At 46.5% G+C, this 19,442-nt stretch overlaps 1 protein-coding gene across 22 annotated transcripts in view; it reads right to left on the reverse strand.

Annotated features, from left to right (window-relative positions):
* Nucleotides 1-19,442, reverse strand: part of FBRSL1 (fibrosin like 1) — a 502,054-nt gene that overhangs the window by 43,740 nt on the left and 438,872 nt on the right. For all 22 annotated transcript variants that reach the window (XM_064392668.1, XM_064392660.1, XM_064392670.1 and 19 more), the window contains one exon: nt 11,640-11,685. In XM_064392668.1, coding sequence (XP_064248738.1) covers nt 11,640-11,685 — 46 coding nt within the window. The remainder of the gene's footprint in view (nt 1-11,639; nt 11,686-19,442) is intronic.

Here is a 19,442-nt window from a genome sequence, read left to right on the forward strand (position 1 = left end):
GCAGATATTTTTCACTTATTATGCTTGGGGGAAGGGCACTACGAAGTTTATATTGGATTTCGACAGAGTTGGAAATGGAGCTGCAAATCAAACAGAGATCAGCTTATGATTTGCAACCAGGGCTTTCTAGGTGTCTGAAGCAACACTTTGGAAGGAGCGTAGGGAAAAGGAGAATGTAACTACATCTCATTTGGATGGAGAGGACTCACAGATGTTAGGAATATTTTTGATCAACAGCTTTCCTGGCACCGATTGTGGTGGAATCCACAACCTTGACGGCTAGCTGAGTAAGAAAGTGCTGGCAAGCTCCTGACTGCATGCAGGCAATTTGCAATGCTGCCAGTCAATATTTCAGTGAAAACAAAATTGCAGGGATCATATTAAAAGAGAAGAAAACAGAAAATAAAACAAAACAAAATCCAGCCTTTCCTTTTAAAAGAAACTCTGACACAAACCGATGGGAAAGTCCCTTCCAAATCAAAATGCAGTCTTTGTTTGTTTAAAATTAACACGCTGTGATGGGAGCCCTGCCGTGAGCACGCAAAGGCAAGTCTGCCAGCAGCAACAGAAGCAGACACAGCAAGAAGTGGCTTTACACGGGGACACCTGGGTGGCATGTTTAGTACAGGCCTGCAGGAAATGATGCAGAAAGAGGTTTATAGTTGTGTCCATTTGGTGGAGGAAATGTATGCAGCAGGCAGGGGTCTGAGCCAAAAACCTAGACCCAGCTCTATTCAATCGTTGGGAGGACAGAATTGATGAGAGAAAAGGAGAGAGCTTCTCTGGCAGTGTTTTCAGGCTCTGGCTCCTCATGTACCATGCTGGCCTATTAGTGTGAAGCGATGGTGTTACTGTGAGAGACTGCAAGCAGAGTAGCCCGGGCAGTACCTCCCACTGGAGCAGCCTTGAGATGACTGACACGGACTCTCGGGGGCATCTGAACTCCTGGAACAGCTCACAGAGCCATCTGGAGCACCTTCAGAGGTCTCTGAATTACTCCCACTTGTGTGGCTGGCAAAAGGGTGCTCTGCTGCTCACAACCACTGAGTCAGGCCCTTTTCTGCCCTGGCCCCAGGACTAAGCTTGGCTGAGCGTGCTGCCAGGCAGTGGGGAGTCCCCAGATGTCTGCTGAAGGCAGCTTTACAGCACATACTGCTAGAATGACATAAAGAGCCCAGAGACTGGCCTGTAACACAAAAATATTTCAGGCCAAAAGGTACATTATGCTCAGAGAACATTTTTGTTCATACAATGAAAGGCATTAAATAATCTGCTCTACTTTGGTTACTAAATTAATCAGTACAGACTGCAATGAACACATCCTAGTTGTTGGTTGCATGTTCCTAGCTCAGTTTCAAGGACTGGTTCAATAACAAAAATAATGGCATGTTCATTATTGTATAAACATTCAATGCTCACCCTGTAAATTTCTTCCTCCAGCCATTAAGTCTGTATTAAATCAGGTTGTCTCTGCAGAGCTTGCACTGTGAGCACCTCTCCTGTGCCCAGAGAAGGCCAGCCATGTACAAAAGCAAGTGGCTGGGGACAGCTCAGCTGTTTGGAAGCCAAATCACATAATACTGAGGAGCATTAAAATGCTAGCTGCTTCATCCAACAAGGCTGGCCCTTTTCTGCCACCCTGCTTTGAACAGAACTTCCCAGGAAGCAGCTCTGGCTTTGCAAGCCAATGCAGCTTGGGGTGGGTTTGCAGACTCTGATGTAAGCTTTGGTGATGCTGCCTGGTCCTGCACTTCCCAAGATGTCCCAAGGATGAGGACTCATGGGACTGAAGGGACAAACTCATCTTCCACAGGTTTCACAGTACGGGACACAGAGCATTCAGGCAGATCTCTCCCAAAACTGGATCATCAATAAATATGGAAATACAGAACAAACCTAGCAGACAGCAGCAGCAGATGCAGGTTCATAGATGTCTGCTTATTACCAAGCCTCACTCCAGCTGAGACTTAAATAGGCTCCTTTATGCACAACGGGAGAGGGAGCGGAATTGAAGGAAACTGGCAATTACACAATTTTATTTCCCTGCTAGCCCGTTTGCTGTGCATCAGGTGGCTCTGCACTCACCAAAGGCGCTTGTGAGCACTAAGTGAAGCACAAAGCCAGCTTGGTGCTCTGCTTTCACCGGGAGGAAGTTTCTGTGTGCTTCTCTGGGTGCGGTGCGAGAGCACAGTGAACGCATTATTTTGCATTATTTTGAAAGCACCACAAGTGCCTGAGACACAGGCACTTCCAGGCTTCACTGTGTCTCTTTCTGAGAAGGCTGCAACCTCTCTTGAACATGATGGTGCCCAGAAACAGATACCAGGGTCTAAGTTTAGCACCACACTAGGATTATCTGTATAGATGTATCTGCAATCTTCTTCCCTACCTTTTAATGCAAACTTCCACTTTCTAAATTCTCCACACTAACTCCACCAGGGTTGACTGGCAAAGCACCTAACACAGTGCTTGACTATGTACATGGGTGCAATCATGCTCTCCCAGCTTTGCCACTCACCTTGCTGATACTTTTAAGAATATTATCTCCAACAGGGCAAAATGTTAATGTCCATTTCCCTGGAGAGAGATCTGGAACTCTGACTATTCCCTTACGATAAGCCTTTAAGAATTTATTAGTGATGAAACCAGTGTGTTTCTTCAGAAACTTAATAGGGTTCCATAAAATTACTTCAATAACTTTAAAAATTTAATGGCGAACAAGAACCTTTCCAAAGGCTTTTTGAACTGTCCGACAGAATCCCAGAGTGGGGATAGAATTCTGCAATAAATTTTGCAGGACGGTTAAAAGATTTTAATTTCCTATTACCTCCTGCAAGTCTTTGCCATCCATTTAAAGCAACTACAAGAACTAAAAGCACTGTAGTCACTTTTCTCTCCCAGCGATTTACGAGAAAATATTTACTGTTTGGGGAAAAAACCCAACAAACTAGAACAAGTATCCTTTTCAGAAACACAGACACGCAAACACAAACACTCTGCCAAGTCCTGCTCTTATACACTGGTGTAAACCCAAATAAATACAGGGAAGTCAATGGAGTCAGTATGGCTTTACCTGGCTGAACCGAGGCCGGGAGCCGGGGCCGAGTGCCCGGAGCAGCAGAGATGGAAGGAAAGCCTCATGCTGTGAGTCCCCAGGCAGCTCGGCAGCAACATTAACAGGCTCCACGGGGAATGTGTTCAGCCCTTGTTAGCAGGAAGGATGGCCAGCGAAGCACGGAGGTGAGGGAAGCAGCGAGCACATGCGTGCACAGTTATTAAAGAAGAAAACGGCAGGAACCCCATGGCTGAAAGCAAACCCCGAACCCGGCCTCCCTCCTCCCCTCCCACCGGACAGGAACAGAGCTCCATCACTCACAGCACTGATTTCAAATGAAGCTAATACAGAAAAATCAAGCCCAAACCAGAAACAGCATGAACTGCTGCAGGCTGATCGGGACAGCAGGGTCCTGCTGTCAGCTCCAGCCCTGTCCCAGGAGGAAGGAGTCAGTCTCCAGAGGGGCAGTGAGAGGAGCACGAAAAGCAGCGACATGCTGACAGCATCCTCTTCCTGAGGTCTCTTGCTGGGACTTACAGACCTCGCCAGCATTGCACACAAAAGAGTAGCCAGATCCATTTGCAATTAAACAGCACGCCCTGGTCTCATTGATCACTCCCATGGATTGCCCAGAAGGAAACACCAGCTGACCCCGGGGTCAGATCCAGCTCCCCCTGCACCAGCACTGTCAAATCCCTGGAGGATGGCCAGGCTGGCCTGTTCTGTGCTGGAGACCTGCACTGTGAGGGGCTGCTGTGTCTGCAGGGGTCTCTGATGGGCTGTTAGAGAGCCCAGCACAGCTGCCCACAGGTACCCTGTCAAACTGCTCCATGGGCACAGAAACAGAGCCCAGGCTGCTCCACGAACACAAAAACAGAGCCCAAACTGCTCCACGAACACAGAAACAGAGCCCAAACTGCTCCACGGGCACAGAAACAGAGCCCAAACTGCTCCACGGGCACAAAAACAGAGCCCAAACTGCTCCACGGGCACAAAAACAGAGCCCAAACTGCTCCACGGGCACAAAAACAGAGCCCAAACTGCTCCATGGGCACAGAAACAGAGCCCAGGCTGCAGAGCAGCTCGCAAAGGGGCATCACAGAGCTGGGAAAACCAGCACAAGCCTGGGCTGAGCAGAGTGTCAGGCTGGGCAGCTGGAGAGAACAAGGACTCTCCACGGAGCAAGGCTGATCTGAATCCTGGGGATGTGCTGGGCACAGCTCAGACCCGTGCCAGACACCTCCCACCATCCTGCACTGCTCGCCCTTTGGAAGGGGGAATCAGGTTTATACCCAGCGTTTAATTTTCTCAGAAACTGAAGCTTTACAAAATCTTCCATGAATAAAACATGTCTCTGAGGTATTTTAAAAGCAGGATTGAGAAGACCCAACAGTTTTGTGGGGGTTGCAACTGCTGCTCTTAACATCACCCCCCTACAGCATCCTTCTGTGCTGAAATGCAACCAGGGACCACAGCTGGGACATTACCCATTGGCTTTTGATACTCAAGAAAAAAGAAAAACAAACTACAAACAAGGAGTAAAAAGATGGTATCTTTCAAACATCCTTTAAAAGCCTAGGCAATGTAAACTACTACAGGCACTTGGAAGGAATTTTTATCTTTTTCTTCTGATTTACAGTTTGATGGTCCTTTTATCTACTTTTACATGAACTGAGAAAAGCTAGAATGTAGAAAAGCCTACTCAATCAATATGAGCTTGTGCTGGCCCGTTCAGGATAAATAATATTTTGCTTTTATAGTTTATTTTAAATAAAAAGTATAATTAAAGAAAATAAACCACCCACTTCATAACATTTATACAACGAAGACTTTATTTATTTTATTTACATTTTGGTGGGCAAGGCACAGCATGCTGTTAGCTTTCTGTGATACTTAACAAAGCCGCATTTGAAATTTAAAATCTTTAAGGAAATTAACAAATTCTGTGGAGGAAGGGCAGTTGAGCAAAGAGACTTCTTACATTACCCTAGATAATTGTGCATATATATGTTTCTGTGAGTCTCTCTCTACTCCAAAAACATATCCATGACTTGGAAGCTTTAAATCAAAAAGCAATTTCAGTCTGTAATTCTCAAATAAATAATTAAACACATTTTATCTCCTACAGTATTGCTTCTATTCGTTCTAATCCCACTGACAGGAATGCAGCAGCATACTCCACCACATCCTTAAAGTAACAAAACAAAACACAAGATACCAACCAGAAGGCCTGGAAATGTTTATAATTCAACTTTTCAACTCTCCTGGCTGCAGCCTGAAGCTACAAAGAAAGCTCTATGCTGGCTCAGTGGAAGGGGAGAAGCCTGGAGATGGCTGTGCAAACCATATGGCCACGGGTGCAAGCAGACCCTGCCAGCCTGCACGAGGCAGCTCTCACTCTGGGAGGCACACAACACTCAGTTTGTGTCAAAGTTAATAAATTATCCACTTTTGCAGTCTGAGTTTTACCAAACTAACCGGGCAGTGTGGTTACGGTGAATGGTCTCTTGCTTGTCCATCATCATTTCACAGACAGCTGCTGCAGATAGGGATGGCTGTAGCCTGGACTAATAAATACACACAAAATAGCTAACAGGGGAGACAGAGAGTGCATTCCCATTCCCAAAGAGAAGGCTGAGCTTTCCAGAGCCTAGCCTGCAAAATCAGAAAACTACAGCACTAAAAGACTGCACCCACTGCACCATTTTCTGTGTTTAGTTTTGATTTGAAATGTGGGTAACTGGCTGCGACTTGGGTGATTATCTTGGTTGCCCATGTTTTTTGAAAATCAAAGTCCTCCTTCTCAGACCACTGTATAATTATGTTTATACACATGCAAGAAAGCTGACTTGCCCATTCTGGTGGCAAAATTAGATAGAACTTTCCAAAAAGAGAATGCTGGGATGGGGTCACACACTGGATTTATCATTAAACTCAGGGTATCCAGTATTGCCAACCCCAGAAGCATTTACAGATCACAAACTGTATTTAAAACAAGGTTGAAACCAAAGTATTTGGGCTTCTTTATGACTGCCTGCTGGCTCTGAAGCACAGAAGAATCAAAAATTCTAGGCTCTTCTCTGTAGTCAGGAAGACTGAAGTCTTGCCTAAATAATGAAATTAAATCTTAGATTTTGGTACAATCCTCTGAGGGCCTGGGTTTCATGAAAAAAACAGAGTCTTGTAAGCTTGTGATAAAATCACCAGAGATGCAGCATGGGGAGCAGAGCAGCTGCAGAGCATCCTGAGCACTGTATAAATCACAGCAATATGGTTGCTATCTAAATAAATGCATTACTTATTTTATTTATTATTACAGATGCTGCTGTGGAAATTTTTGCATGCCTGTAATCATGGTGGACTCTTGTCCAAAGGTTCAGCTGTAAATTATCATCCCCCTCAAGCTCCCTGGCTGCGCAGGTAATCAAGCACAAGATGGTGACCTCATCAAAATCTAACCAGAACATGGGGATAGAACTGAGATCAAGAGACAGGATGCAGCTCAGATCCCACTGTGGACCCCACACAAGAAAACTGGGAAAATTTATGGCACCTCTCCTGACCTCCATTCATGTAAAACACAGCTGAGTGCCTGGCCGGGTGCGGTGAGACTCGTTTGCCCTGTCTGTGCAGACCTTGCAGTGATGGAAAGCTCTCTCTCCTGGCACAGTAAGGTAAAGCCCTGAAGGAGAGGTGGACTTGATTACTGGAGATGCTGTCCCAGCCCAGACAGGGAGTCTCTGACCCTGCCAAGTGGAGACAGAGTGCTGGGGGACAGGACCAAGGCAGGCAGCACAGCAAGCCCGGGAGCACTGGGCTCCTGACTCCCCTGTCAGTGCTGCTGCAAACCTGTGCCAGGCACGGTGTTCTGAGCTCAGCTGCACTCAGGTTGTTTTCTGCTTCACTGGGCACTCACAGGTTCCTCCTGGAGAGCTGACTTGCTGCTCTCCTGTCCTGCCCCTGCCCCTCCTTTCCCCTCTCACCCCATCTCACAGTAATAACCATCAGTTTTTAACAGCATGTCCTACACTGGAGGTTTTGTAGTTCTAGCTTTTAAAATGATTTAGTGTGACAGTTTAGTGCTGAATTAAAGGAAAAAAAAAAAGAGAATAAGAGAAAGGAAGAGAAGAAGCAGAGAGAAAAAGGAGAGACAGTCCCCTTAAGGCAACAACATTATGGAGCAGTGATCTCAGAGGAACAAGGGTTCTTCTCTGGTTCAGATGTGCTTGTCAGAGCTCAGTGTCGTCTCTGAACAAGAAATCTCTCTTGCTGGCCCAAGGCACAGTTTTGTGGTCAAGAGGACAGAAAATAAAGGGAGGGAACTTCAAAGAAGCATAAGCTGCATTAGCCCGCTGGGGCGGGTGGCTGCGGCACATCCCATGGCTGACAATTATGACCTGCATGCCGAGAAAGCTTGCCTCCCTCTTGTCAGAGGGATAAGACACAGGCTGTGAGCTTTAGAGCTTTGAGGATGTGTACAGTTCATGATGAAAGATAGCACTTCAAAGCTCTCTGCCTAGAAACCCAGGGAGAAGTAAGAGCGGAGGGTAAGCAATCTTTTTTCCTGGGGGGTGCATATGCAGGGGAAGGATAAGACTTACTTTCACTGTCATTTATTATTGCCATGAAAATGAAGCCTTGCACTGTTTATGGAATCTCTCATTAAAAGGATCTCTTGATAAATCGCTTGACAAACATTCATTAATTAAGTCTCTGAGCGCACTTGGCTGACAAGAATTAGTCTTCATTTTGCAGGAGGGGGAAATTGAGGCGTGGAGCTCAGCGAGCCCCCAGCAGCCAGGGCAGGGCTGGGTCCTGGCCAGCCACTCTGTGCCACCAGACAGATGGATTACACTGCTCCCTCCGTGCCCAGCTTGATCCGGATCCAAAGACAGGAGCAACATACTGTTCTCAACACACTTCAAAGCTCTTTTTCCCCTCGTGCTGCCCAGTGCCTCCCAGGGCTGCAGGGCAGACGGGGCTGTGCAGTTTTGGCTCCTCCATGGGCATCTCATGCCCCATGGGCTCCTGGACACCTCTTTCATCTCACAGACACCTCCCCACCCACAGCCTGTCTGGGGTTATGAATGGAGAAACCCTGGCTGCTGCCCAGGCTCCAATTTTCGATGGAGGTTTTCCTCCCTGGAGCTTCTGACCTATCAAACCAAGCAAAAGAAACACCTCCTTTAAGACATCCATTTCACTCTCACTGCTGCAGTGGCCTTGGGTTCAGACACTGGGGACCCAGCAGGTCACCTGGGCTGCAGCTGCAAGGCTATTGTGGTACAAACCTCTCCTGCTTTCCCTGGCATACAGTAGCTCTGGAGCAAGGATTGGGGCAAGGAAGCTCAATGCCTCCAGCCAGACCCACGAGGGAAGCCCACAGCTGGAGGGAGCAGCAGTGAGGATCCAACACTCAAGCCCAGAAAATACCAACTATCCTACCCTACACCCTTCAAAATATGATCACAGCAGGCAGGAGGAGGTCCTTGCAGTGACTTAGGGGTGACTGTCCCTCTCACCTCCTCAGCCCCACAACTCATCAGACCATGACTCCTCTGCCTCATGCTCCTACCTGGAGACAGAGGGACACATTTGGCTTTTGCCTGGGCTTCCCCTGCCTTTCCTGGTACTTGCCCTTCAGAAAAAGGAAGGGCTGGCTGGCAGATTCCTGTGAGAAAGGAGCTGCATGAGAGAGCAAACAGACCTTTATTATTTGTTTATTGATTTATTCTCCAGGAGGATGTAACACCCGGCCCTCGGCAGCAAATGCCCTTGTAACTCTGCACTGCAGTGACAAGTTGGCCAAACAAACACTTTTCTGCGTCAGAAAAACAAAGACTGTCAGCAGAGCAGATCAGGCCTTCTCTGCTCTTACTTTTAATTATTATTTCCTTACACAGAGGATTTAATCTCCTCTTCTGCTGGAAGCTCAAAGTGCCCCATTCAGCCTATTTCACAGCTGTGACTACTGAGGTCACCCCGGGTCAGGACACCTCTCTCTGCACCACAATAGTGCCTGGTCCCCGAAGTGGACATCCACGCCGTGCATCTGCTGCTGCAGATGAACTGGTGTCAGCAGGAGGAGCACGGCCACCACGGGGAGGGGGCAAAGGCAAACGTTACCCAGAGAGCCCCAGACAAAAGACGCTGCTCCTCCGGCCTTTTGTGGAGCTCTCAAATGCGGTCAAAGGTTACATTTTACAGCTGTTCCAGCCTCAAATAAGCGTAACCCGCCTATCTTAATACTTAATTGCATTGCTAAGCTGCTGATAAACTAGGACGGCATAAAACAAATACACAGGGCCAAACACATCCCCAGGGAAAGTTTGTGGGAACCGAGGGAGTTGCACCAAACAATGGACGCGGAACACGGGGAGTTGCACCAGACAATGAATCCACTTTATGTGTTTTAGAAGCCTGGTTACCTTCAATAAAAGCTGCAGCACGGATACTGCATGTTTGCTAGCTAATATCTCTCCAAAAAGGCCACCAGTGTTTACAAAAGAAGGGCACAGTGCAAATGCCCACGGGAGAGGACGAGCGTGTGCCCATCAGGAAACCGTGCTGAGCTAATCCCCTCCCCACAGAGCCACCAGGGCTCCAGCCCCGGAGAACACGGCCTTAAATCAACGCTCTTATCTCACAAAAGGAATTTAAGTGCACTGCTTTGAAAGTCACTTTCTCCCGGCCATATGGCATCCCCGAGCCTGGTCGCGTAGGAGCGGCGTTCATTTGCATGTGCAAGAGACAAATCTGGCTCTTGCATTGCGGGAGTGATAACAGGGCGAGGGGTAAAATTTAGCACTGTTTGGGTTTCTGCACAAAATCTTTGCTGAGGCGAATTTCTCTCACCTGCCAAGCCAAGTGCCAAATGCTGAGGTAGCCCCAGGAGAGCTTGCCCACGGTGGCAGGCCATGCCATAAGCGAGGGCCAGGGTAAAAGAGAAGCCTGAGACAAAACCCACGGTCTGAACCCAAAGCTGGCAATGTCTACACCCACATTAAAGCAAACAGGAACAGGCTGAAATTGTAGGGATATAAACAGCATTGAACACAAACTTCAAGACAGCAAATTCACAGGCGTTCACACATTTAACTTCCTGATAGGGAGGTATTTTGAAAACTCATGTTGCTGAGCTGCTCCATGATATGAAGAGGTGGGGGATCTTGGGCTTCAGCACAAGGAGGAGCCAACAAAGCTGCTAACGCTTCAACATAAGCCTCTCCAGCAGATCTCTGTGCCAGGCATTATGCAGGATGGCAAGATTTTTGTTTTGCCGAGGCAGTGCCATATGGGCAATCTGGTTTGCCTTATCAGCAAGCCAAGTGAGAGAAGAGAAATGTTCTTCCCCACCATTTGTTTAAATTTCCCTCTTTCCCCCAGATAAAGCTGCATACTTTTGTAAAAATATCTACAAATGTAATAACATAATGGGCTTGTCATCGGTTTCCACATTTGGCATTGAAAATCTGCAAAGCTTGGAAAGAATGAGAATTCCTAATAGTTACTGCTGCTGAAGAGCCCAGCTAAAAACCGGGCCTGGATCCAGGTGATGGAGCACACAGCCACCAAAACGCCTTTCCATGTCCGGCACCTACTCCTACACAACTGCAAATTGTTCCTTTCTTGGCCCCACTGAAATAATGCAAGAAGTTTATTTCATCAGTTCTTGTTGATAGGCCTCATCTCCCCTCTTTGGGGTATTTGCATGCCCCTAACATCCACTGCTACTGTGAACTGATTTTATTTTGCAGCTCACTGCAGAGGATGCTGCAGACAGCCACAAGCCCTGGCAACTAACTTGGAGCCACACAAACCTCCTAGCATGGCAAGGTGAAACCATTCCCAGCACAACGTTTTTCACCGTGTACCACAGTTTGCCTTCTCCCAGGCTGTTTCTTTGGCATTTCTGCCCGGTATCCATCTCAGTGAGATTATCCCTGGGAACACACGAAAGCAGAGCAGCCCGGTTTTATGGCTGTGCCGAGCCCTCAGAGGAGGGCTGGGCGTATTTAGAGATCCGAGGCTATGCCCCCCAAGGGGCTGTGGAACGAGGCAGTCTCTTAGCAACACCCAGTGCCTCTCACAGGTTACTGTCATTAACAGCAGGAGTGGAGCTGTGCCGTGCTGAGCACCCTCCTCTGTGTCCTGGAGAAAAGAGGTGTACAGGCACAAATGCTCCGTGGGCACTGGCAGGGGAGGGATGTGCAAGACCTTGTCAGGATGACACAGACAGCACTGAAATACTGATTTGTTTAAAAGAAATGAGGATTTGATTGTATTAGAGGGAGAAGCACATCCCCTACAGTAAGGACTGACTTCTTCTTTGTCAGTAATCCCTCTCTCCAAGACCCTCAATACAAATCTTACTGGGAGGGAAGAAGTCCCACCCCACACTGAGACAATGCAGCTCTAAATTTTAACTTAAATCATCACAAGCCTGTAAAGCTGATCTTTATGACAATGTGTGTGGCCAAGCTACAGGCTCTGGCAAAACTGATGTCCTGCTATTCGCACGACACGGATTCACAACCCAAATCTCTCGCTGTAGATAAGGAAAGCATTTCTCCAGATCACTTACCTTTATTTGCTGCAGGGGAGAACAGCTTCTCAGAGCCTACAGAAGCCTGAAAAAGGAAAGAGAAAGAGAGGGTGAATAATGGTGAAGGAGAAATTCGGAAGGCTTGCTCACAAAAACACAGCTCATAAAACAAGTGGGTTATCTGGAGACCTGCAGTTGCGCATTGCACCTGGAGGGTGCAATGTTGTGCCATTAAAGAACGAGCATGCATCCTGAGGAGATGAAAGCCAAGCAAGAGGACTGTCCTGATCTCACCCAACTACATCCTCCTGTCTCGTTTGTTTAGGCAGCCATGCAATGCACAGCTATTTTATCCATGATTCCTCATATAAAAACAAAACCAGTGAAACTGCTATCAAGCTGAAGGAAAAAAAAAAAAGAAAAAAGAAACCAAAACACATTTCAAAGGCTCTCTCACTGAAAATAAGCTCAATTCTTGCTGAACATGCAAAATGTAATTTGTGTATTGGAAACACAAGTTGCAACTGAACACATCTGTATGAAGGAGGGTGTTGTTCAATATTATGCCAAATGATAGGTACATGCTGCTATGCACTTAGTTGAGTATGAAATAAAACGACTTCCTCTTGGAAGAAGCCCGTATCCTTGCAGACTGGATTGCACTATGCTGTCTGAACTTCACAGCAGTGTATTTGTGCTCCTCACAGCTCTGGGAAACAGTTAAAGAAATCCAATTAACCTAAACCTTGTAAACAGCTTCATGATAATCAGGGTCACTGGGTTACAGACAAGATGATAACGACAGACAGGGAAAAAAGTCCATTCATCGTAACTAAAGCTTTTATGAGTTAATTTGATGGCTTCCTTTCCTCCCCCCGCTGATATCAAGCAGTCAACCGATTTCAGCATAAGCTTTTCCTCCTCGCTATCTGATAAAATAGCAAGCAGCCTCTCCAGAATCAAAGCTGGTCTGGGAGCAGGAGCACGATCAACATTACTACCATCTACAAGAAAGTATCATCAACGTGTTAGCACTGACTGCTGCATGAATAAAATGGGTGAAGTACAAAGCTGACGAGCAAAAGATACTGAAAGTGAAAAAAGCCTTTTTCCCCTGGCTCTGCTTTAAAAACAATTAATTAATTCAACACATGGCTGAACGAAGTTGATTTTGTTTTTGATTTTATTGATTTTATTCTAAGGTGCCTTGGGAGATTTGCATGATAAAGAGCACTACAAATTGTATTACATTGCTATATATTTTAAATATATATGACGACTCAGAAGGAAAAAAACAAATAGTAAAATGCAAGAAGTTCTGCATGAGATATAGTAAGAAGCAAGAGTGATCCATTAATGTTACTTCTAAGAAAAGTGGCACTGCAAGCACTGAATGTCTTACTTAATGCAAATGTATAAAAAAGAGAGGGAAAACAACATGAAAAATAGGTTGAGGCTGAGACACATAAGAAAAAAATTCTGAATTATGTCCACGACAAAGCTGCACGTGTAGCTGTGGCATGTATGATCATTACACAGCTCAGCAAAAAGATCCTAAAATCTTAGGGAAAATCAGTTACCTGCACGATCCCTTCACTGCATGGATTAAAAAGAGGAAGAACCAGGATTAAACAATGTTTTGCCTAGGCTGGTTTGCAAAGAAAGTGTAACAGAGTCACACAGCAGCAACAACAGTGGTGCATAAAACGTTTGACAGCCAACTCTGAATTTACAACCCATTGTTAGGAGATTTTTCACTTATAATCAACACCAAGTCACCACGGACGCAGAACACATCTGCAGGCTCTGGGAACTCACCCATGCTAACAGCTCACACAGAGCCAGGGCCTACTCTCAAAGCACTCCACAAGCACTCGGACACGTGGCAGGTGGATAAATAAGATTCCCCCATTTTACAGGCAATGAAACCTCGGCGTGGCTTGCACTAAAGCCCCAGCAGTAAATCGGCCGCTGAGCCACAAATCCTAAATGCCGGGTCCAGCTGCCGGGGTGTGCAGAGCTCCAGAGGAGCCTGCTCAGGAGAGCCCTTCCTGGGGAGCCAGCCACGGCTGCAGGACCTGCTCAGCCTCCCCAGCTGGAGAAGCTTGGTGCTTCCCCAGGTCTGGAGAGTCCGGGCTCACAGCCCCACTTTGTGGCAGCCACCAGCCCACTCCTTCCCTCGGTACCGCGGGCAGATAAAGGTCCCAGCGCTGCAGGTCCAGACTGTATAAAAACAATGCTTAAGGAAGTCAAGCCAGAAAATTCACTTTAAAGACAAAGTAAAACACCCGGATTATTGCTCAGTCTCCTGCTATCAGCATGTGCCACCGCCTTCCACAATCAGAGTCAACATTTACAGAGCAGCGTTTTCAACATCGCAGCTTCAGTTCACAGACACAAACCTTCACACCTAGAGTTTACAGTAACTTTTGCTCTCACTTCTGGTGATTTCTAGCTCCAGATCTGAGCAGTTTTTGGCACGAGCACCATTCTGAAACAGTGAACGCCTGTGCTATAGGATATTCTGCGAGCTGCTGTAAAGGCAGGAGGGAAGCTGGGGGAGGAAGAGCCTGAATACATCATTCAACCCTATCAGTCACCCTTTAAAGAAAGCGTACAATAAAACCTATGTGTCTGAGGGAGCCCACTAATGACTGAAAAAATCCAGCAAACCAACACATCTGCTAAAACAAGTCCCCTCCCAAATACTGCTGTTCCAAGCAAATAATTTGCATATGTTTAAGAAGGGATTTAAAAATAATATTAATAAAGTGAAATTCTTCCCTTGTGAACAAAACCAGGCATTTCCAGTCTTTTATGCAGAGTTCAAGCCATCACAGGAAATCACATGTTCTTTGATTGCAAAATGAAACTAAAAATTTCCTTTTTCTCCCCTCTCGTTGCCTCCTGCCTGTCTCCATCTGAAAGACCATTTCACAAACCCCTCAAGTTCCTTTTTGTTGCTGCGTGAGGCAGCGAGACCTGCCCAGCCTGAAGCTCACAGACAGAAGACACCTCCACCCTTCCTTGCTCAGTGGCTGCTCATCTCCCTTGCCCCGGAGCACAGCCCACGGCCACAGAACCCACCACAGGCTTGTGCTCACAGAAATGCTGCTTGCACAGTCCCACCCCTGTAACTGTGGCACCTGAAGCATGTCTGACATCTGTCCCCAGAGCAGCAGTTTCTGAGGTAACCTCATGTTGCTGAAACCTCTAAGACCCAGCACCCTTTTGATGACACCAAGCCCCCCAGGTCGCCTTTGTGGCCTATTCAGTGAAGTTACCAATCCTTTACCACCTTTTGATTTTCCTTCTTTTCTACTCCAGACCTAAAGGGGAAAATGCCTCCCCCCAGTTCTGTGACAGCTTAAAACCAGGCTGAATGCACTGCAGGGGAAAATAACATTTCTGCCCTTTTCTGCTTTGTGGAGAGCAAGCAGAGGAGTGGTGCTGCAGTCCCTCCCCCTTCCTCCCCTTGAACCCAGCACATATAAACACTGATTCAATTTTCACTACTAAAAGCTCAGCAAAGGCAGCTTTTTCCTCAAATCTGAGGTGGTAACCACAAAGGATGTAGCACACCCTCTCCTCTGAAGGTGAGCAGTGAGGCATAATGAAGTCCATGCCTCATCCACCCTGGTTCCCACCAACCCAAGGCAGCTGAAAGGTGCAAAAGCTCTTGCAGATTAATAATTTAATGATTATATATAACAGAACAACATCATCTGACAAAGACAGCACTATAAATTATGTCAGGCCTCACAGCAGTTACTTCTTTTTGTCCCCTTCATCCGTAGCCTATAAATGGCTAACAGGGAACAGAACTGCTCCTCATCACCAGCAACAGAGGCTCTGTGGACCTTCATGCCATCTCCTGGAGCACCAAATGCCAGATCCAAGCCTGACACTCCAGGAGCCTGACAGAAAGACACTGGGAAGCTGCTAATAAGGCTGCAGGTCTGGCTCACAGGGAACAAGCAAAGCAATGTTAGGGAGCTGGTATGTATGTCACATACAGGGCAAAAGCCAAGCATTCCCTCCAAGGGAGTCCAGTACAGTAGGCAGAAGAAGGAGACAGTAAAATACAGTTTATATTTTAGATCTGGATGGCTGCCTATCTACTAGACAGCCAAAAGCCAGTCTCAAGAAAGACTGTTTGCACAATTACTGAACTTAGCAAGCACTAAAAAGCTCACAAGAAAACCCTTCTATTTGAGATTTCCAAACTGGAAGTGCTGGATACGCTTCAAGAAAGTTTTAGCATAAAGCATGGACACTACCTGAAAATTTTGGATCGATTTTCATTCTTTCCTTTGATCTGTATCCCTTGCTTTTACCAACCACTCCAATGCCACTTGATCACTTGTCCAGCAGAGAATTTCAGCACGTCAGTACTGCTTTACTACTTTGCAGTTCACTCTGCAAGTCATTCATACCAGACCCCTCATCCAGTAATATGAGAACAATAACTAAAACAGGAAGGTATTGTTTGGGTTGTGATTATTCTGTAGGAAATGGAAATTGATACGTATGGAAAGGTGCAAGAGAAGCCTAGAAATAGCACACATGCACACAAAACCCCAAAGTAAAAATCCCCCTTAGGACCAACAAAGTATTCAACACATTTCAGGATATAGAAGCAGCCTGTGGGTAACACTGCCTGCATTGTGAGGGGATGTTTCAAGGTAGCCTACAGTCTTTCCAAAACCTGCATTAGTTTTGGTGAGAAACCACAGCTCAGTTAGGAAGACAAAAGAAAAGTTAGACCTCCAATTCAGTCATTTTTGTGAACCTTCTAGGAATATCCAGCTTTGTGGTACACAGCTGGCTGGGACACAGCACAGCCCAGCTGTGTGAGGGATTAAGCAAGAGGGAACAGGACTTCTACAAATCCACACTGTGATTATCTTCCCACAGAATTTATAGACTGGGCTTTCAAGAGGGCTCAGCACTCAGCAGCTGCCTTTGGGGCATCAGCCTGACTGGAGCTACTGGGTATAGAGTATTTCCAAAAATCAATTTAGAAACCTGAATGGTGACCAGGTTGTTCTGAAAAATCTGCCTACAGCTGATAGTTGTGATCATTTATGAAATTCTGTCATTTGACCTCCAGTACGAATAAGGACTAATAATAAATAATATTCCCAAAGCAAGAGTCTCCACCTTTCTAGCAACCCTAAAGATAAACTTGTACCTTCAGTTACACCATAACACACCACAGTGAAACACACAGCACAAACACCCCAAACCAGCAACTACTTATTGATTTGGCAATGCCTTAAATGCCACAGGTACTTCTAGTTCAATTATGATTCAAGACCATCTCTGAGAGGTAGCTTCTGTATCTTTCATGAGTTTACTCTATAGAATGCTCACCAGAAACAAAATGTTTGTTGGACTGCACTTCCATACAGCAACACACTTGTTTAGGTTCCCACCTACATTCATTTAGCACACACATATTCAGTACTGCTCTGCTCCTGGAAGGGACTGTCACCATGCACTCGCCTCTTTGTCACTTTTTCTTCCAAGAACGCTCATTTCTCTCAGCAGTTTATACAACCATGACTGATTTTTTGCAACAGCCCCTTTGAGGAGCTAGCAGGAGTCTCGGAACACAGATTGAATTAGGCCACAGAGAGCCTAGAAGCAGAGATCACTGGCCCTAATTCACCGCTGAATTATACTGACTTTACACAATGGCAAGTGGAATGGGAGGCAAAGTGGATGAGGACTGGAAGGCACCGAAGGAAACGCTGTATGGAGCCTGACTCAGTGCAGGGCAGTGAGGAACCAAGCTCATTGCTCTTCAAAGTTCCACATCTTGTTTTGGTCCTCTTTTGGCAAGACAGTGGTAAGCGTAAATTGACAATGTTTTGAACCCTGAGCATGTTCCTCATCATTTTACAACCATCGTGGGACTGAACAAAGTAGTTTCAATTGAGCAGCAGCAGCAGTAATTCTTAAACACGCGCTGCTGTGGTGGTTATTGCACAGATGTGCCTCTTCCTGTGACAAAGGGTGACTGAATCCTCTGACACAGAGGGACATCTGACCTACAGCATGTCTGCCATCAGAGCCTCGGGGCACAGGCCTGCTAACTCCTCTTCCCTCCCTCCTCAAACCGTCCCCCCAGCCCCTGGGGAATGGCTGCAGCCCAGAGTTCTCCCCTTGCCATCCCCTCCATTAGCGATGCTTTATGATTCATCTTCCTCTGAGCAGTTGCTGTCTCCCAAAGGAAAAGATCAAACTCCCTCTCCTTCCCAGCTCAGCTCCAATAAATAAATAAATAGATACATGTACTGAAAAAAAAAATTAGTGAAGGAGGAGAAGGGAGGAAGCTGGGGAGTTCCTGGACCTCACCTCGTCAGACAGCTGCAGAAGGCTCCTCAGTTGTTTCCAGAGACACCAACATGAAAATAAAATTTCCAGCTGTCCCTCATTAAAACCAGCCAAAATGCTTGCCTAATGTTAGTGTGCCTGTGTGTCCTAATTTAAACTAGGGTGCACTTGGTCCTTATCTCAGGATCTTCCTTCTTCAAACCTCAGCTCCCCAACCACTACCAAATCTACCTTTGCTTTACACTCCTGCTATTTTCCACTTTAATCAGCACTGATTTCCCCGTAACACATGTTCATATGCTCCTGGGTGTTCTGGTTAGGAATGGCACCCCGAGGACAGTCTGGATGTGCCACTGGGTCAGGCTGCAGCTCTCAGTGTAAGTTGGAGGCAGTGATGTGTCCATGTTAAAGGCAACTGATACACACCACAGTCAGGAAAACACAGTTTTCCATGACACACTGAGAAAAGAGCTTTGTGTGGTCTGCTTTAAAACATCCCAAACTCCAGAGCCCTCATGCCTTTCTCAGAGAGCTGAACTCCTCCCAAAACAGACTTCAGCCTACACTTCCACAGTCAAATTTTTTTCATTGCCCAGACATTCACTTAGGCAAACACAGATTTGATTTATCTTTTGCTACAAATGTAAGGGAAAACCTACCTTCAGGTAGGAAAGGTTGGGAATGCTGTGTAACACACTGCTACAGCAGTTTGTATTATTGTCATTACAGCTTGATCCTATCTAGTCAGCCCATCTATTTGGCAGGGATATGGCTTTTTATTTGCACTAAATCAAAGGGAACGGCGAGTGCTCTTTGCAGAACTATCTAAAACTTCTTATAATTCAAAGGCTGCACTGCAGGAAGAGCGATGGGGGAGAGCAGGGACTGTGCTGCGAATGACAGGTGGCAGACTGTTGTTTGGTACCTACCAAATTACTCTGCTGCTCCCAGGGCTGCCTTGGCATTTCATTATCCCAACTCTCTCCTGGAAGGATGCGGACATAAATTCACACCTCATGTCCTGGTTTCCGTCAAACTGAGTAAGAGTGCAAATGCTGGCACCAACTGGGAATGCCAAGCAGGGCTTGGCATGCTAGAACAAACTCTCAGCTGTGGTCTTTGCCAGCTACCTGCATTTATCATTGTAATGGCCTGCCAGACAGGACTTGGCAAGCGACGGAGGAGGGCGGGAGGAGGAGGGCCAGGCTCTGCACTGCCAAGCAATTCATTCCTGTAGCTCCTGCCATCACTGTACCAGCAGGGCAACCTTCATTTTATTTTATCTTTTAACCAATTATGTGTCACCCAAATCCCACCTGCAGCTTTCTCCAACACAAATGGCTATAAATCACAGTTCAGAGACCAAGAGGGTTTTGCAAGACATTTGATTTCATAAAAAGGTCACTGTCTGTCTGAGGATTGCTGCAGTTCAAAAATGAACTGAATAACAACCTGCATTGGCAGACAGGGAAGGAACCGCTTCCATCGTCTGTTGCATGT

The sequence above is a fragment of the Passer domesticus genome, chromosome 17 (genome assembly GCF_036417665.1).
Source record: "Passer domesticus isolate bPasDom1 chromosome 17, bPasDom1.hap1, whole genome shotgun sequence".
In the NCBI taxonomy this organism is placed as follows: Eukaryota; Metazoa; Chordata; class Aves; order Passeriformes; family Passeridae; genus Passer; species Passer domesticus.